This window comes from Ostrea edulis, chromosome 2, assembly GCF_947568905.1.
Source record: "Ostrea edulis chromosome 2, xbOstEdul1.1, whole genome shotgun sequence".
Taxonomy (NCBI): domain Eukaryota; kingdom Metazoa; phylum Mollusca; class Bivalvia; order Ostreida; family Ostreidae; genus Ostrea; species Ostrea edulis.
In genome coordinates, this window is record NC_079165.1 from 65,583,314 (window position 1) to 65,601,006 (window position 17,693).

General features: G+C 35.6%; 1 protein-coding gene across 50 annotated transcripts in view; it reads left to right on the forward strand.

The window, feature by feature from the left end:
- LOC130052340 (rho guanine nucleotide exchange factor 11-like) overlaps nt 1–17,693 on the forward strand; it is a 73,171-nt gene that overhangs the window by 22,123 nt on the left and 33,355 nt on the right. For 45 of the 50 annotated variants that reach the window (XM_056156858.1, XM_056156865.1, XM_056156871.1 and 42 more), the window contains exons 5-6: nt 1,785–1,842; nt 14,058–14,128. In XM_056156858.1, the coding sequence (XP_056012833.1) occupies nt 1,785–1,842; nt 14,058–14,128 (129 nt within the window). Of the gene's footprint in view, nt 1–1,784; nt 1,843–2,962; nt 12,753–14,057; nt 14,129–17,693 lie in introns of those variants that run through there. The other 5 variants (XM_056156906.1, XM_056156908.1, XM_056156909.1 and 2 more) reach the window with 3 other exon arrangements.

The following is a 17,693-nucleotide window of genomic DNA, read 5'->3' on the forward strand; positions in this document are numbered from 1 at the left end:
CTACAGTTTTTGCTCACCAAGATTCATAGCAATACGCAAGTTCGTGACTACTTTTTCCGTCTTGGTTTTAAATTTTACTTTCCCCTTTCAAAGTCTCGCGAGACCCAGAGTATGCGAGAATTTGGGCATGTTGGTAAATAATACCAGTTCTGCAACTTTTGTCGTGATCGATTCACCCGATTTTAACAATGGTGTACTATCATTGCATTGCAGTAGACTAGTAATGATTCAAGAAAGAAACATAATACGCAGAAATATCCACAACTGATAGATTGTAATGGAAATGTGGTGGATTTTTTCCCCACTGCTGTCAGCCAGGAAATTCCCAAAGCTGAGAAGAGCTTGCGTCAAAATATATAGCTTCGCGAGCTAAATTCAGAAGTTCATTTTTCCTGTATCCAGACGTTTTTACACACGTTTCATTTAAAAATGCTTTTAATTGTGGAAAGCACATGGAGGTTAAATCATCTTCTGATGCCATGTTTTGAATAAACAAAAAATGCCCAAGATCGACATGCTTTTCTGGACTTCTTTACAAGAGAGTTCTGCTAACTCGGTATTTATGATCTTGCATATTACTGAGTGTAAATGAAAATTTGAAATTACAATATTTTACAATTACTGTTCACTTTAATTGCTAGAATTGCGATGCTGTTCAGAAAAATAGGGAGATATATAGTCCAAGACCTGTAGATATTGACATCATGCAGGTCAATGTATTTACAAAATATAATCTTTACAGTACCTCAGTAGTAGAATGCTGCTTTTGTGATTAGAATTTCATGGATATTAGTCCTGGCTACGTGAGATGCATGTAAAAGAAAATGTAGTAACCAGTGATCAACATTAGAAATGAAAGGCTCTAGTCTTGTGGATGAGACCTTAAAACCCAAGTTACCATGTGACTTTAGGTGTTGTGCCAACAAACCTTCACTACATAGACCAGAATGCATAGCATAGGTTGTTTGTTTAACGTCCCATCAAGAATTTCCCACTCATATTGAGATATCACCTGTAGTGAAGTACCACAAATTTAAGCCTATGCTTAGTGCTCAGGTCCATAGCAGTAAGTCTTTTTTAACGTTCCAACACCTGCTGTGACACGGGACCTCCGTTTTAAGGTCACATCCGAAAGACCCATGATTGTCACATCTAAGTGCCAAGCATTTGGCGAAGGAGGCTAAGGCACGAGTGTGACTCAAACTCACAACCTCCCAATTATGAGGCAAACACTCTACCACTGAGCTACAGGACCGGTTGCATTGCATAGGTCTAAATTAGTTGCATTAATTTAGAATTTGTGACATCTTGATAGGAGTGAAACATTATCTCTGGGACGTAAACAACAATCAATCAATCACAATGTTGGCCAGTCAAATCTTGCAAAGTGAAAATCAATGTTCAGTTATTTCTGTGCAGTGAAAATGTAAAATTATTTCTAGCTTTGTGCTCATGATATTTTGAAAAGTAAATTAAGAAGAGTAGCAGTTACTCATTACTTGAATGTGTGCCAACACAGTCAAAAATGATCGTAATCATCTTTTTCACTCTTTGTCATAAATGCAATGGTCAAATTTTTATCAGCCTTATAGGCTGAGGAGCAAATCAGTGTTTTCGTGATTTTCCTGCAGCACCAAAATATCAGATAGTTCCAGTTTGAGAGCCCGTCATTAATTTTCAATTGAAGGTGTGGTGGGGGGGGGGGGAGGGGGGGGGGCAGTGATAGAGACTGTTTATTGGATGATTGTATTATTTCTTGTGATTATGTATCTTTTGATTTTTAGGTGAATGGTACCCTGGTAACAAATTCAAACCATATAGAAGTGGTGAGGCTTATTAAAGGTAAGTTCATGCCAGGTCAGAGTTGGGAAATCATATTTAACCACTATTTAAATACCTATACATGTTTCAGAGATGGAGGTCACTTGGGAAGTTATGAAATGGTTCATTCATTTTATAAAAAGGTCAAAGTTTTATGTTTTGAAATATCCATGTCTTTTATTGATGGTGTTTGTGATAAGGAAAGTTACTGGTTTATATACATGAAAAGAACCTTCTCTTCTGATTTGACATTGCATAGATGTTTAAACTTATTGTAGGATTGGCTTTTTTACTGCCTTCCAGCTGACTCAAAAACTTCATCACATATAGTTTAGTATTTGTTAGTGAAATATGCAATTTCATGCTGTTCTGTTGGTGAAGAATATAATTTTAGTTTATAGTACTGTTGTAATATAAGTATCAGACACAGTATACTAGAGGTGTTAAAATTTAGACATGTAAAGTAGCTTGACATGAAGTAGTTTCACAAACCAGTGCATCAAAATTAACAAATCTTATAGACTAGAAGTCTGAACACCAATGATAGCAACTGTAGAAACCCAAGAAATACATGGTTTCACATTGATAACTTTTCAACATCATTCTTAACCATCAAGGAAAGAGTTTAGCCAGGAAATTTGGCAGGCCATTAATCTTTCAAAAGAGAGGGAGGAAAAAATCACAAGTTTGAAGGGGAGATGTCAAGGTCACAAGTTTTATCGACATTGAAATTGACTGATTTATGTGTCAGGTTACCTCATTAGCATGCTAAAAGTAATTCTACATAGCATATCCCTGAGCTAGTTTGGCAGTTTTTTTGTGTATAACCATTTTAACAAAATAGACATTTGCCTTGGAACCTGTTCTCTTTAGCTATTTTTCATTGTGAACTTGCAGTTTTTAGTTATTCCGGATTGTAAATTTTTAGTCTTTAGCTATTCCTGATTGTGAATTGGTAGTCTTTAGCTGTTTAGCTTTTCCTAATTGTGAAATTTGTTGTCTTTAGCTATTTAGCTATTCCTGATAGTGAATTTCTAGTCTTAAATTTAGCTATTTAGTCATACCTGATTGTGAATTTGTAGTCTTCAGCTGTTTCTGATTGTGAATTTCTAGTCTTTGGCTATTTAGTCATTCCTGATTGTAAATTTGTAACTTCAGCTGTTTCTGATTGTGAAATTGTAGTTCTTAGCTGTTTCTGATTGTGAATTTGGATTCTTTAGCTATTCCAGATAAAGTTTTTACGTACCTGTTATCGGAGAATTGGGGGCATATAGGTCTGTCTATATGTCTGTACGCAAAAACTTTTTAACTTTGCTCATAACTTTTTTTTATTTTACATGTGGTGTATTCCTTGTGACAAGACCTTTCTTTTGGTACCAAACTGTTGACCTAGTGACCTTCACCTTGAAGTTTGACCAATTTTTGAAAAACTTTAACCTAGGCCATAACTTTAGAATGGTTAGTGATAGGGCTTTGATATCTCACAGGTGTATTTCTTGTGACAAGGCCTTTCTTTAGGTAGTATAATTACTTCTTGCCATACTGGAGCTTCAGTGTTTCACAAACATGTCTTATATTTGTAGTATTACCAACTTTTTGAACATTTGTATTGAATACCTCTTTTACATATTAGAGGAGAGACATTGAGTGCTACTCTGTGGGTGTTGGTATAACTTTGGACAGAGCAAAGTAGATTTAATGTACAGTACCAATATGCAGGCTGTGGGTGGAGTAGAATTTGAAAGCATATTGTTTTTCAAACGATCCAGTAACTAATGAATCTTGCAGGAATTTTGGAATTAAGATTTTTGAAATAGTTGGTATGAAAGTGAAAATTTGAGCAAACAATCACAAGTGGCGGTTGTTTAGAGATTCGATGAATTCTCCTCCATTTTACAATGATGATGAGAAATGCGGACCTCCTTGAATTGGCTCACTATATGGAGGGAACTGATTCTTTTTCCAGATCTGTTTACCTATCCTGCAGGCTGAACTTCCTGAACAGTACTTCTGCTATTATTTGCTCTCTTGGCAGAGGCAATATTCCTTGATTTTTCTGATAAAGAAACTCCACAATCTAGAGGAGTATAGCTTGTACAGAATAACTACAAGATACTTTATTTCTGCACAAAAATAGTACATGTATACCGTTTATGTTGCTATTTTTAATTTCGTCAGTGAAGAATTTAGATCTTTTAAGTTCCCTGACTTTATTTTTAAAACAATGTATTATATGGCTTGATAGAGGAGAAGAGTATTTGTGGTGGATGGTGATTTTCACTAGAATTAGTTGTCCTATGTTTGCGCTTGTCATCCACAGTGTAAATGACAGATCAAACTAGAAAAAATCAACCATGTGTTGATGACAGTGAAACTTCTCATTAGTGACTGCATACAAAGCTCTCCAGTTTAATGAAAAGTGTTATCATAAAAACACATCTGTGTTTTTAAAATTTCTGATTGAAATCTCTATCTCTGGGATGCAGGGCCCAGATACATGTATCTGCAGCATTATTAACGGAGTGCAGGAAAATCATTATCGTACAGAGTGGAATTAGATTTGGATTTTTATCAGCAGCAGCAGTCTTTGATAAAATGATATGTCACTCCTGGTGACAGAAGGGACAGATATCATATTTGGAAGTAGACAAATTGATTGTTTAACATCAGTTTCTGGGTTTATGAGAGGGAAAGCTTGGTCAAATAGCCATGCATTGATTTAATTGTCAATTCACAGAAGAGATGGTCAAAGTCGGATGGTCAAAGTCAAACCATTTGATTCATCACAAATGATAATTTAGCTTAATGGTTGTATGAAAAGTGGATGTCATACAAAATGTACTTTGTATTGTATCTGAGAGATTCAAGATGCAATTAAGTTTTTAGAAGTGCAGTTTGACAAAATTTGCACAAGTCTACTCCAAGATTATTGTTTAACTCTTGTCAAGGAAATCCCAAAGGATCGATAGTTTGACATGTGTGTAATAAAATGTTTAAAAATCAATTCATCATGTTTGATAAAAAAAATAGAAAATATAAAATAAGATACAAATGATTAAAAAAATCTATAACTTTATGTAAACCTGAAGAGGCCCATCTGGCAATAAGGTAACTCCAGCCATGAAATATGTTCATTTTGTTTATAATGTAAAATGATGTTTTAATGAAAATAATTTTTCACTTGAGGAATAAACGATGCTGGAGTAATTGTTGAGCAGTATGTCTCTACATGCCTGATGATCAGCGCTCTGTGGCAGCTTATCAGCGCTAGGCAGGCTTAGTTAGACAGGAATATTGAAACAGACTATTGACTGGTTTCTGTACAAAGCCTTCATATTGTTTTAGCAGCAAACTGATGCCGGGAAACACACTGAAAAACACTCTCTGGAGTCACTTTCTCCTGATCATTGCTTTCTATGTACTATATTTATGTGTTTGATAATTCATGGAGCTGCTACTGTATAACCGGATGTGTTAGGAATATATTTTTGTGAGAATTTAATACTGATCTGCACATTAATTAGCGGTATGCTGGAGGATTCAGAAGGTAAGATAGTCCAGAATCCAAACAATCATTTAATTTCTGAATTTTTTTTTAATTATTTTAACGGTATGATATCCATTTCCTCAACAGGTGCATGAAGATTTTGTGTTGCTGATAAGAAAACGTTTATATTATGTTAGGCTCATGTCGCTGAAAAATTAGCGGTACTGTTAATATGGTTGAGCTTGTCTCTGATGGTATGATCTTAAAATCATCAGAACTAGTCTCAGAAAGTCATTTTTACTGCAAATTAAAGAATTTGGCAACAAAACAGGCTTAGCCCTTATGGACTTCATTGCTGGTGTAAATGAGAGCTGAAGTACTTGTTTGTATACGGTGTGGTGTGGAAGTTTTGCTTACAAAAATAGATGCATTAGGAGGATGAACATTTGAGTGAGGGTTTGCTGGAGGCTTTTCTCAATCTTATCTCTTTGAGTTTTGGCACACCACAGCATCAAACGAGTTAGCTCTGCCTTCAAAATTTTTTGAATAATTTGGTTTTTAATCTTCCAATTAAATGTGTTTATTTTTGTGTGCATTGTAATCCATTTAGCAAGTGTTAAGCATTATCTGTTTGCCAAAAATAATAATGAAAAAAAAAATTCTATAAATGATTATTAAGAATTTGGGAGATAATTGCTGGGCTGAGGAATCTGGGTGTTTTAATTAGATGACTTGCAGTATGTTACCAAAACACAAACAAATACCAATTTGTTTCTTAAGTTAAAAAAAATTCTGAAGTGAATTTTCATGCACTATCTAGGAAGTATTTAGAAATCTGTGTGATTGATAGTTCGCATAATGGAAAATTCTTGTTGGAAAAAGTTCTTAGACTGATCTTTTTCAAGTGTCTTGTGCACATCTCTTCAAAGAGGAAACTAACTGTTATGTTTCTGGTTTCCTTGGTCATTGCTTAGTTAGGATTTCGGAACAGAGAAGTAGTGTTGAAGTTTGATCAGTGATTATCTATATCCTTTAATATATTTTTTTTCCATTGATCTATGCTTCTCATTTAATCATGTAACTGCAAGGAATGTAACAGGTGGCTGTTCGAGATAGTCTGGATAACAACCAACATGTGTACTCATTTTGTCCTCCAACAATGATTCATTCTAGTTTTCCAGCATTATGAATACTAATACTGTTTCTATTTTATTTCAGTACTAGCAAGTGTACTTCTTACATGACTATAATGCTGGCAGAGTTAAGAATGGGGCGTCTATGTTGTGTTATGCTGGGACTTTTTTGAAAATTAAGCTATAATATTTTATTTCTGTAATATATAGACAACATACAGTTCAACTTCCATATCTCAAACATCAATATCTCTAATACTATGGATATGTTGAAGTGAGATGAAAGTCCCAATTACATTTTCTTTATGTATTTTTAACATCAATATCTCGAACCCTCGGATATCTCAAAAGTTTTCCTCGACCCCATCAAGTTTGAGATAACTGTTTGACTGTTATTAATTGTCTCAATAGTCCAATTGGTCACTATAGGTCTTGATATTATATCCTAGTAGAAGTCAGATATCTGTTGGAATGTGCAATTTCAAAATTGAATATATATGATGTTGTCATTTTTAATGCAACAGCCAATTTCAAGGTAATTTCACTTGACTGAGGGTAAGATTTACACATCAAACTAAACAATTTGATGATAAAGCTAAATGATAACAGACTAAGTGTGTGTGATATAGTGTACTGGAAAATGAATAGTAGTAGTCTTATAACACCTCCATGGTGTAGCAATGTTAAAGGGACTGATTCACGATTTCCCCCCAAATTTTGTTTTTCACTTTAAATAATCAAAATCTACAGTCTAATATGTTTAGAAGGTTTCACAAAAAAATTAAGGTTATTTATCATGACACATGACAGAAAGATTGAGGTGTGTAAATAAGTTTTCAAAATAAGTTTATTATATATATCGCATCTCAAGTATATTTTAGATAAAATGTGTCATTTAAAAGTTAAACTTTGTGATTGTACAAAATGAAGATTCTTTAAATTACAAAATTAACATTTCTCTGGTTTGTTTGTTTACATAAAAAGACTCGAGTCTTTGTTTACATAACACAGAATCAAAGCTAGAATATTGCTCTTACCCTTGCATTCAGATGGTCCAAATTTTGGTTGTCATCATTAAATGAGTAATTTTTAACATCAAAAATGAAAAATATTTCTTTTGAAAAACATGAACCAGTCCCTTTAAATTCATGATAGATTTAATAATATGCAAATGAGACAGCGAAGACTTCAAAATTCCTGTGGAGAATAATGCAATTTGACCTAAATATACAAGCCAAAATATTAATGAAAGAGCATCAGATTTCTGTATATCTATATTGTGATCAGAAGAAGTAAATGCCCAAATATTTTGATATCTGCTGTCATCATTTTCATGTAAATATGTCCCTTTAATGAGAATGGATACATGCCAGTAGATCATCCAGAACATATTGCATAGCAAAACCTTGTATCGTTACAATTTTATGTACTTTAAGTCTGCGTGGTAAAGAGAAAGGTATGAAACTTTTATTATAAATGTATACATATATGTATCTCAACATTCAGATATAACACCAGAGATTAGCAGTCATCAAATTATGTAAAATAATGACAAGGTGACATGAAATAACCGGTCTGTGCACAGGTGAGAAATATGGCTGCCAAGGCGTTACTTCTAAAGTTCACTCTTTAACAAGGATGCCTTGACATTACGAATTTGTTTACACCTGTGACTGGAAGACGTTTGGTGATAGGACTGTGTTTGGAACCGAGGACCACTTGATAAAGGAAATTTATGATAACATTCTCTAAATCCACCTGACCTAGCTGGGTTAATTCAAAACTTTCACTGTAGTACCTTGTCATTGGTGCAAGACGAAAAGATTGTGAAATGCAAACAGACTAGAATGCCAGAAGAATAGGGCTTTGTAAAACATGCATTGGAGGTTCCATGAAGAGTAGCGTACAAAGACTTTGATTGACAACAGATTACATATTTGTTTACATTAGAGAAAACTTTAGGAGCAGGAAGTTGAAATTGTGAATTCCTCAGTGTTTCCAAAATCTTCAAAATCTACAGTGCTTACTGTTCTGATTGTGAGTACAGTTTCTGTATTTGTAAACACCGTGGAAGGGAAGTGGGTATCACAGGCTGGATCAGCAAATGCTGCTCTCACGTATGAAAAACAAACACGAAGTGACCACTTGTATTTTAAAAAAATAACCAGTGAAGGATTTTCCCCCACATGTAATCCTAATCCAATTGTCCCAAAGCTAATTTGACTTTTATTTTTTGGTATATAATCTGACTCTGCTGACCTTCCTGTCAGGTGACCCCAGCTGTGTGGATAGAGAAAGAGATCATATTTTATGTTCATTATAGTGTCTAGATGTTTACAGAGTTTATCTAAAGAATATACAGGGCACCCAACCCTGATACACAACCATGTCACCAGGCTCCATGATTGGAAGTTGATAGAAGAAAACATGCAAAACTAAATATTGTCATTGTGTGGGATTTAAAGGCATTCACCCAGAAGGATTTGTAGGAATCATGCTTGTTATGGTTAAAAAGTCAACTGGATAAATTTTTTGTCATTCAATATGACAGCTCCACTAGGAAAGTAAAGTATTTGGGAGATTGAAAAAGGAAACTGGATTGACTCATGCTATGCCCACATAGTGATACATGAATGAGCAATGAATAAATTTCTCGAGAAGCGAAGAAGCCAAAGTAAGTTGAAAACTACCTTTAATATCATCAGCTTTATGTACAGTTAAAGTGTCATATTGAATAGGTGACTGTTATGGAACATTTATTTTGATAGACTGGATAAGCACATACTGTAGGAAGGTTTACCCAGAGGTTAAAATACTGAATACGGGTAGCATGATGGTCATGTAGTCTCCCTCTGCCTGTTCTAACTTTAGATTTCTTTTAACATAGCAGTACACCCAAATACAGTTGTATATGTTGTGTACATTTTTAAAACAGTCATTTTAAATGCTTTACTGGAGTAGTTGCAATAGAGAGGTATTTATCTGAACAGTGCAGTTATCTCAGGTACTTCAAAGAAGGTGTGTCTGATTTGGGAACATAAGGAAAACACTGACAGTCAAGTGTGTGTAAATATTCCAAGGTTGCTGCTAATAAGTCGCAACATTAAAACTGGTGGAATAAAGGCAAACTTTATTGCACTGAGAGATGTATAGCAAATTTGATTTTGCAGCACACAACAAAGTGCTCAGTGAAACCACATCCATCATGGTAAAGCTATGGCTACTGTGTCTGGTTGTATGAAAGCTTTGTTTCTAAACTTCTGTGTAATTATGTATTACCTGGGTGATAGTTCTACAGATGTACATCACATTGAGCAGAGTGAAAGTTCACATCATTCGAGTAGGCTCCTGTTTCTCTAATTGAAAGTTACATTGTAAAAAGACGCTAGTTTTCTGAAGTAATAATTGTTATTTTGAAGAATTTATATGCTTGCCCAGTCTGTGAATTTTCTGTTGCAGTAAATGCTTTACAGTGTTCATGATATCGCCTTGACAACATGAAATAATTATTAAGATGCCCTAGTATTTGGTGTATCCTATTTGGGCCTCAGTAGATAGTGATTTTATGGTCTGGTGGTCACAAAAGTGCTTCTTCCCTACTTCACAGGAAGAAAATAAAAGAAGATTTTGGGATGGCTATACTAACGGAAGATTTGATTACAGCACCTAATAATTAACTTAGCTAAAACTTTCTGAAATCTCTGAATTATGTTGAGAGTTCATTTCTTAATTTTGAAGAATTGGTGATGGTTTCATGATTTTGGTGCATTAATTACTTTGTTCCTAAGTAAACCACTATGATATAAGAACTTCAATTATGATTATTTTGCTGAGATACTCAATAGAATAACTTGATTTTGCTTACAATTGTTGATTATGATGTTACTGTTAAAGTAATGACTAGTCAAAAAACTGCTTGCAGCTACTGGTCTACATATATGTCAGCTGACTTACTTTTATGTGGGTCAATGATTTTGCTGATAATACTTTTTCTTCACACTTTAATCATTAAAATGATATTGACGAAAGTCTCAAGTTTATAAATATCTGTCACAGCTCACGAAAATAATTATGCAAATATTTCAACATTGTCAAGTGGGTTTAATCGATGTTGTGTATTAATTGTCCATGTCCAGCACAGGTAAACGTCTATGTAGTATGGTGTGGTGGTGTCTTGTTAAACAGTCAGGTGACACAAGTAAATGAAGGAGTATCATTGTGTACGGCATCCATTCTTCCACTGTTTAATCTCTTGTAAACACACCACTAAGGAATATAGGGAGTGAATGTTAGTATATGTTGTTGGAGAAATTTGGAAATAACAGATGAGGTAAATAGAATATGTACAAATTGTGTATGTACAGTGTACAGGTTTTACACACCTGTTTTGCATGTTAATGTTGAAGGAAGGCAGGCTGTTATGAAATATTCTTATAATTGCTTGGAGTTTATTTGTAAGGTCTGTTGTATAGTTATGGGTTTGATATGGGTTTGACCTTTATCATTCTTCTAGTGGACATGGATCTAAGAGGTTTCTGTGATAGGACTTATTGACCAGCCAGTCAACATCAAACAGTTTAAAGACTGTTATAAACAGTGTTCCTGTGTTTGACTTGAGATGAAATCCTCTTTATACAGAGAAAGTCAATAAGACCACATCTAGTCAATATCTCTCATAGGTCATGGGAAGAGTTGAAGTGTATCAGTTACCTCCCTTGTTGGAACACAACAGTCATCCCCCTTGTTTGACCTCTGACAAGTAATGAAACTGTCGTGTAGGCACAGTTCAATAAGTCAGTGTATATTTCCTACAAAACAATAAATTTTTTTGTAATGAGGTGATTTCTAGAAAAATCATACCATTAGGTGTGCATGAAATTATCCATATGTACATGTATGCAGATAAAAATAACTCTGCTTAGGAATAACTGAGAGGTGATTCACGGCAGACATGCTGTGCAACAAAACAGGATTGTGTTTTACAAAGTCGCTGGTCTGTATGTCATGAATATTCATACAAATTGGTAGTGTAGGACACTTAGTGCAGTGTTAGCGTTTACTGCAGTGGTACAAGAAATGACATTGCAGTATGTCCTGTTTTTACGCAATCTCTCCCTTGACCACACAAGGCATTACTAATCATTATTAATGCTTAACAATACTTCAAAATATCAGTTATATATTAATTTCATTCACAGTGAAACCTTTATGATTATTCAAGGTGGCTCAGTTTATGCTGTTTTTTGATATTGCATGTGGTCTTTGAAATAGAATTATATTCAAATAGAATTATATTCCAATCTTCTGAAAGTCCCAAGCTGTTACAGGCAGTTTTATGTTATACAAAGAATGTAAGTGTTGATGATTTTCCTAGACTGCATTTTTTATGATAAAGTAGATTTATTAAGGCTTTTAATTTTATGGAGCATTGAATATACAATGCTTTAATTTCCCTTTGTTATTCCCTCTCTCATTCTTTCTCAATGTGACACTATCTTTTCGTCCAGTAAATGGTGATTCAGCTATCCCTGAAGAGGCCTGAAGGGCACAGAAGACAAAAAAAATCTTTTTATGAGAATTTTTTCTGTAACCAAAAAAGTACTAAAATCTGAGCATACATGGATTATGCTGATCGGGGCAGTGATGTGACCTACTTAGACACCTACCTGGTTTGACATCAAGATTCTCTCCCTTCCTGTCTCTGCCCTATCCATCTCGCATGTATATGATTACATATGATTGCAATGCCAAACCAGGACAGTCAGGAATTGCAACCACTGACTAATGATCTAATTGAGATGATATCATATATTCTGTTATCATAGAGGGATGCATTAAGCAGTTACTTGTTTCCACAGAGAACAATTTATTTCCCCGTGGGTCTGGCACAGTGAATATTTTGGCTGGGGGATTGGATTTTCCTTCCTGCTTGACAACCTGAGATTTCATTGTGATCCTTTGTGCATGCATGACTTGCTGTCAGATGGACTACTTGACAGGTTGAAGTACGGAAATTTGTACTAAGACTTACATGGACTCTGCAGTGTGAAACTCTTCATCTTGTTTGTAGTGAATTATCTGTGATGTGTGTCGGAAGTTTTATCTTGTTTACTAATACCAGATAATCATGGATAACAAGATGGAGGAAAACGTCCACCCAGAGGGGTACAACTCCCTCCCACTCAGGAGAAAGAACTGTAAAAAATACAGGAGGGCCTCAGAAGTACTCATAAATAAACGCCAATTTCAGGATGGGCGACTTTGTACCTCAGTGTATGGTACTGGTGACCACATGACTGGACAGAAAGATTGTAGGTTTCATGTGGTAGCTGTATTACTTGTATTTAGTACAGGAACTTTCTCTATCAAGTTAGGATCCTTTCAGTGTAATCTGGAATTTAAATATCATAGCTATGCTTGGAATGTGGATTAGTGTGTGTTTTGTGTTCCTCTTCTGGTGGTCAGAGTTGTTTGCCATTCTTTTGACTTGTAAATAGGTGCATTTCATATTATTATAGCATTTACCTGCGTCTGTCTGTCTGTATGCCCCTATACATGTGTATCTACCATGCTTTAAAACACCTGAAGTGCCCACACTGTTTATAACTGTAAGCAACATGCGTTCCTTTGAAACTAATTTTAACCCTATAACTTTTATACAATGTATTTGTTTGTCCTGGTGAGCATATCAGTTTTTCTTGTCCAAACTTTGCAAGATAATCATGTACAAATACGCACATATACGATATCATGGGTTTTCCAAGTAGCTGCTGAGTCATCTCAAACTTGTTGATATACATTTGGTGGATTTTTCTGTTGATTTACAACACAGATTTCTGTCACCATAAGACTCACCGGGATTGGGGTGTGGCCATGTTTTGGTCTGTAGTAGCGTTCCATTAACAGGTAGTGTGTTACCACACTTACAAGAAAAATTGACACATCCGTTTTTATCTTTCTGATTTTAAAGTTTTAAAGGAGTGTTTTTAATAGTTAAATACTCTTTGTATAAGGAAATATTCCAAATAAGTTTGCTTCCTGATCTGTAATTTGCGAGTTGGCAGTTGCAGGTTTGGATTTCAGGTGATTTTAGAATTACTTTAAGGTAAAGAAGGGAAAATTTGAAATTGTTTGATTTTTTTGGTGGTATTTACATACATGTATTATTGACAGCAATTTCAAGGTATTGAATAGTAAGGGGACATAGTGACTTAACATCTGAGTAGTCGTCTGCATATAAATTTAATTTTGGTATATGTCTTAATTTAATGCACAAATTTATGACATAATTTGTTCTCATGTTAAGGTGTTGATGTGAACTTGAAGCATGAAATTTATTCAAGACCTTGAAATGTTTACAATGTAGTCCTGAAAGAGATATTTACCAGTATTGCTATATATATCAGTTGGTTTTGGTTTGTTACCATGAAGGTTTGTATGGTCTGTTAAAATCTGCATTGCCCAAGGCTCTATTATTCTGACGTTTTTCTTATTTAGATGATGTATCTTGACATCTTACTTAAATCACACCATGAAGAAATCAACACATCGCATGCATTTATTGTTTGAATGTTCTTTATCTGATTTTTTACAACCAATTTTTCTTTAAATTTCAGCTGGACCCTTTGTTGCACTGACTCTTATGAACAAAACTCCTGAAAAAGTCACAAAACCAATTCCAGTCGATGTGAGTGTGAATATGATAATAAGAGAATATAAATGAAGAAAAGTTACACAGTGCAAATATAATTTGACTGAACTCTTCTTACTGTATGTGAAATGTTGCCAAGAGTTGACATTAGGTCATTGATCCTGCTCTTCTCAGCGCATAGGCAAGGGATGAAGGTGTTCTTGAAAACGTCTATACACCGAGGACTAGACAAAGTTTTGGGAATTATAATATCTTGACTAAGTCCCTGTCAAGCACAGAAAAAAGTATCTGTTTAGTATTTGCTGCTGGCCCTCTGAATATCTGGGTACGCTATATATTTCTATTATATATATATATAAAGGGTACCCTATATATCTCTATTATAATATAAAGGGTACCCAGATGTTCAGAGAACTTGCATATGTATGGATGTCAGCTTGGATGTTCATGAATTCCCAGTCACTTGGATCTGTAGGCATTGACCACAACAATTATTTTTTAAAATGCTATTAAAATTTACATGGTTTATGATAGAATACACTTGCACTCCAAGCTGCAGCATATTCCTACAAACCCCCTATTATACTAGCTTTATTGAAGGTGAGTTGGACTTTTCGTGCTTGATATACAAAACTGTTTTGCATCCATAAGTAATTAGTTCCACAAGATAAAGCCTTTAAAAAAAACAAGCAAGCTGTCTTGCAATGATGAGAGTACATATGAAATGAGGGGAAAAGTGCATACTCTTCAGAAAACAGTATTAATTGGCAGCCTCACTCGCAATGAGCTGTTCTAAGTTTGGGAATTAAAAAATTAGCATCACGAACTGCATTAAAGCAAAATTAACTCCCAGAGAGTGTATCAGTAAATCATTTTGTGTATCATCTTACAATGCATCCAAATCTTGTAACAGCACATACAGGTAAATGTGCATTGGTATCGATAGAGAAGTAGTCTGTACAGTGTTTGACCTGTACCAGTGATAAACAGGTACCAATGTTCACCAGCCCTCTTAATAGGGCTGATATCTTTTATTGGGCAATATCACGTGTATGTGTTTTGATATTGGTCTTGGATAGTGTGATTAGCATACTGACAAACTAGATCACTAAAATCAGAGTAAAATTTAAATCATATATATATATATATATATATATATATATATATATATTAAAAAGTAAACCAAGTATTGTAGCATGATTTTTGTGCAGATGAATTGCCCTTGTTTATGCAGTTGAATCTTTTTTAGTATTTAGTTGGGTCATACATTCATGCATTGTTGGTACCGTGGAAGCTCCTTACTCTTAAGATATTGCTAGATAATAAGATCGTAGTTCACCAGTCACAGTAGCTCTTTGCTTTGTGACCTGGAGGTCGTGAGTTGGAGACCCGGTCATGCTATTGCCGCATCAATCCCAGAATGTAAACATAGGTAATGATTGCTCTTTCGCCAAATACTCAGCATTTAGAAGTGGGAGTTGTGGGCCTTGTGGATATGACCTTAGAAACGGAGGTCCAGTGTCGCAGCAGGGGTTGGCATGTTGAAGAGACCCCACTGCTGCGGCCCTTGGTGCTTATCATACCGGTAGGTCTAAATTTGCGGTATTTAACCTACAGCTGGTGAAGTCTCATTCCCAAAGGGACATGAAATAAACAAATGAAGAAAGAAAAAAAAAAAAAGATCTTAGTTCACTAACAGTATGAATTTGGCCCTAATGCCGACCCTAATTATAAACTACATAGTAAATAAGGAAGTGTATACCTTATACATAATACAAATTACAGATTTAATGAGGAATCAAATTCAAGGAAACTAGAATGTCAGCATGTATTTGGCTATGGTCTGTATGTGACATGTTTGACGATGGTTTGTACATAATGTTTGACTGTGCTGTGTAGGTGCCATTTGACTCAGCTTTGTATATAAGACATTTGATTGTGCTATGTAGGTGATGCTTGTGCATTGTATATGATGTTTAAGTATATTTTTTATGTGATGATTGACTGTGCTGTGTAGGTGACATTTGACTGTGCTGTGTAGGTGACGTTTGACTTTGCTGTGTAGGTAATGTTTGACTGTGCTGTGTATGTGATGTTTGACTGTGCTGTGTAGGTAATGTTTGACTGTGCTGTGTAGGTGATGTTTGACTGTGCTGTGTAGGTGACATTTGACTGTGCTGTGTAGGTGACATTTGACTGTGCTGTGTAGGTGATGTTTGACTATGCTGTGTAGGTAATGTTTGACTGCTGTGTATGTGATGTTTGACTGTGCTGTGTAGGTGACATTTGACTGTGCTGTGTAGGTGATGTTTGACTGCTGTGTAGGTGATGTTTGACTGTGCTGTGTATGTGATGTTTGACTGTGCTGTGTAGGTGATGTTTGACTGTGCTGTGTAGGTAATGTTTGACTGTGCTGTATAGGTGATGTTTGACTATGCTGTGTATGTGATGTTTGACTGTGCTGTATAGGTGATGTTTGACTGTGCTGTGTAGGTGATGTTTGACTGTGCTGTGTATGTGATGTTTGACTGTGCTGTGTATGTGATATTTGACTGTGCTGTGTAGGTGACATTTGACTGTGCTGTATAGGTGATGTTTGACTGTGCTGTGTAGGTTGATGTTTGACTGTGCTGTGTATGTGATGTTTGACTGTGCTGTATAGGTGATGTTTGACTATGCTGTGTATGTGATGTTTGACTGTGCTGTGTAGGTGATGTTTGACTGTGCTGTGTAGGTAATGTTTGACTGTGCTATGTAGGTGATGTTTGACTATGCTGTGTAGGTAATGTTTGACTGTGCTGTATAGGTGATGTTTGACTATGCTGTGTATGTGATGTTTGACTGTGTTGTGTAGGTGATGTTTGACTGCTGTGTAGGTGATGTTTGACTGTGCTGTGTAGGTGATGTTTGACTATGCTGTGTAGGTGACATTTGACTGTGCTGTGTAGGTGATGTTTGACTGTGCTTTGTATGTGATGTTTGACTGTGCTGTGTATGTGATGTTTGACTGTGCTGTGTATGTGATGTTTGACTGCTGTGTAGGTAATGTTTGACTGTGCTGTGTAGGTGGTGTTTGACTGTGCTGTGTATGTGATGTTTGACTGTGCTGTGTAGGTGATGTTTGACTGTGCTGTGTAGGTGCCATTTGACTGTGCTGTGTAGGTGATGTTTGACTGTGCTGTGTAGGTAATGTTTGACTGTGCTGTGTAGGTAATGTTTGACTGTGCTGTGTAGGTAATGTTTGACTGTGCTGTGTAGGTGATGTTTGACTGTGCTGTGTAGGTAATGTTTGACTGTGCTGTGTAGGTGGTGTTTGACTGTGCTGTGTATGTGATGTTTGACTGTGCTGTGTATGTGATGTTTGACTGTGCTGTGTAGGTGCCATTTGACTGTGCTGTGTAGGTGACATTTGACTGTGCTGTGTAGGTGACATTTGACTGTGCTGTGTAGGTGATGTTTGACTGTGCTGTGTATGTGATGTTTGACTGTGCTGTGTAGGTAATGTTTGACTGTGCTGTGTAGGTGATGTTTGACTGTGCTGTGTAGGTGATGTTTGACTGTGCTGTGTAGGTGACATTTGACTGTGCTGTGTAGGTGATGT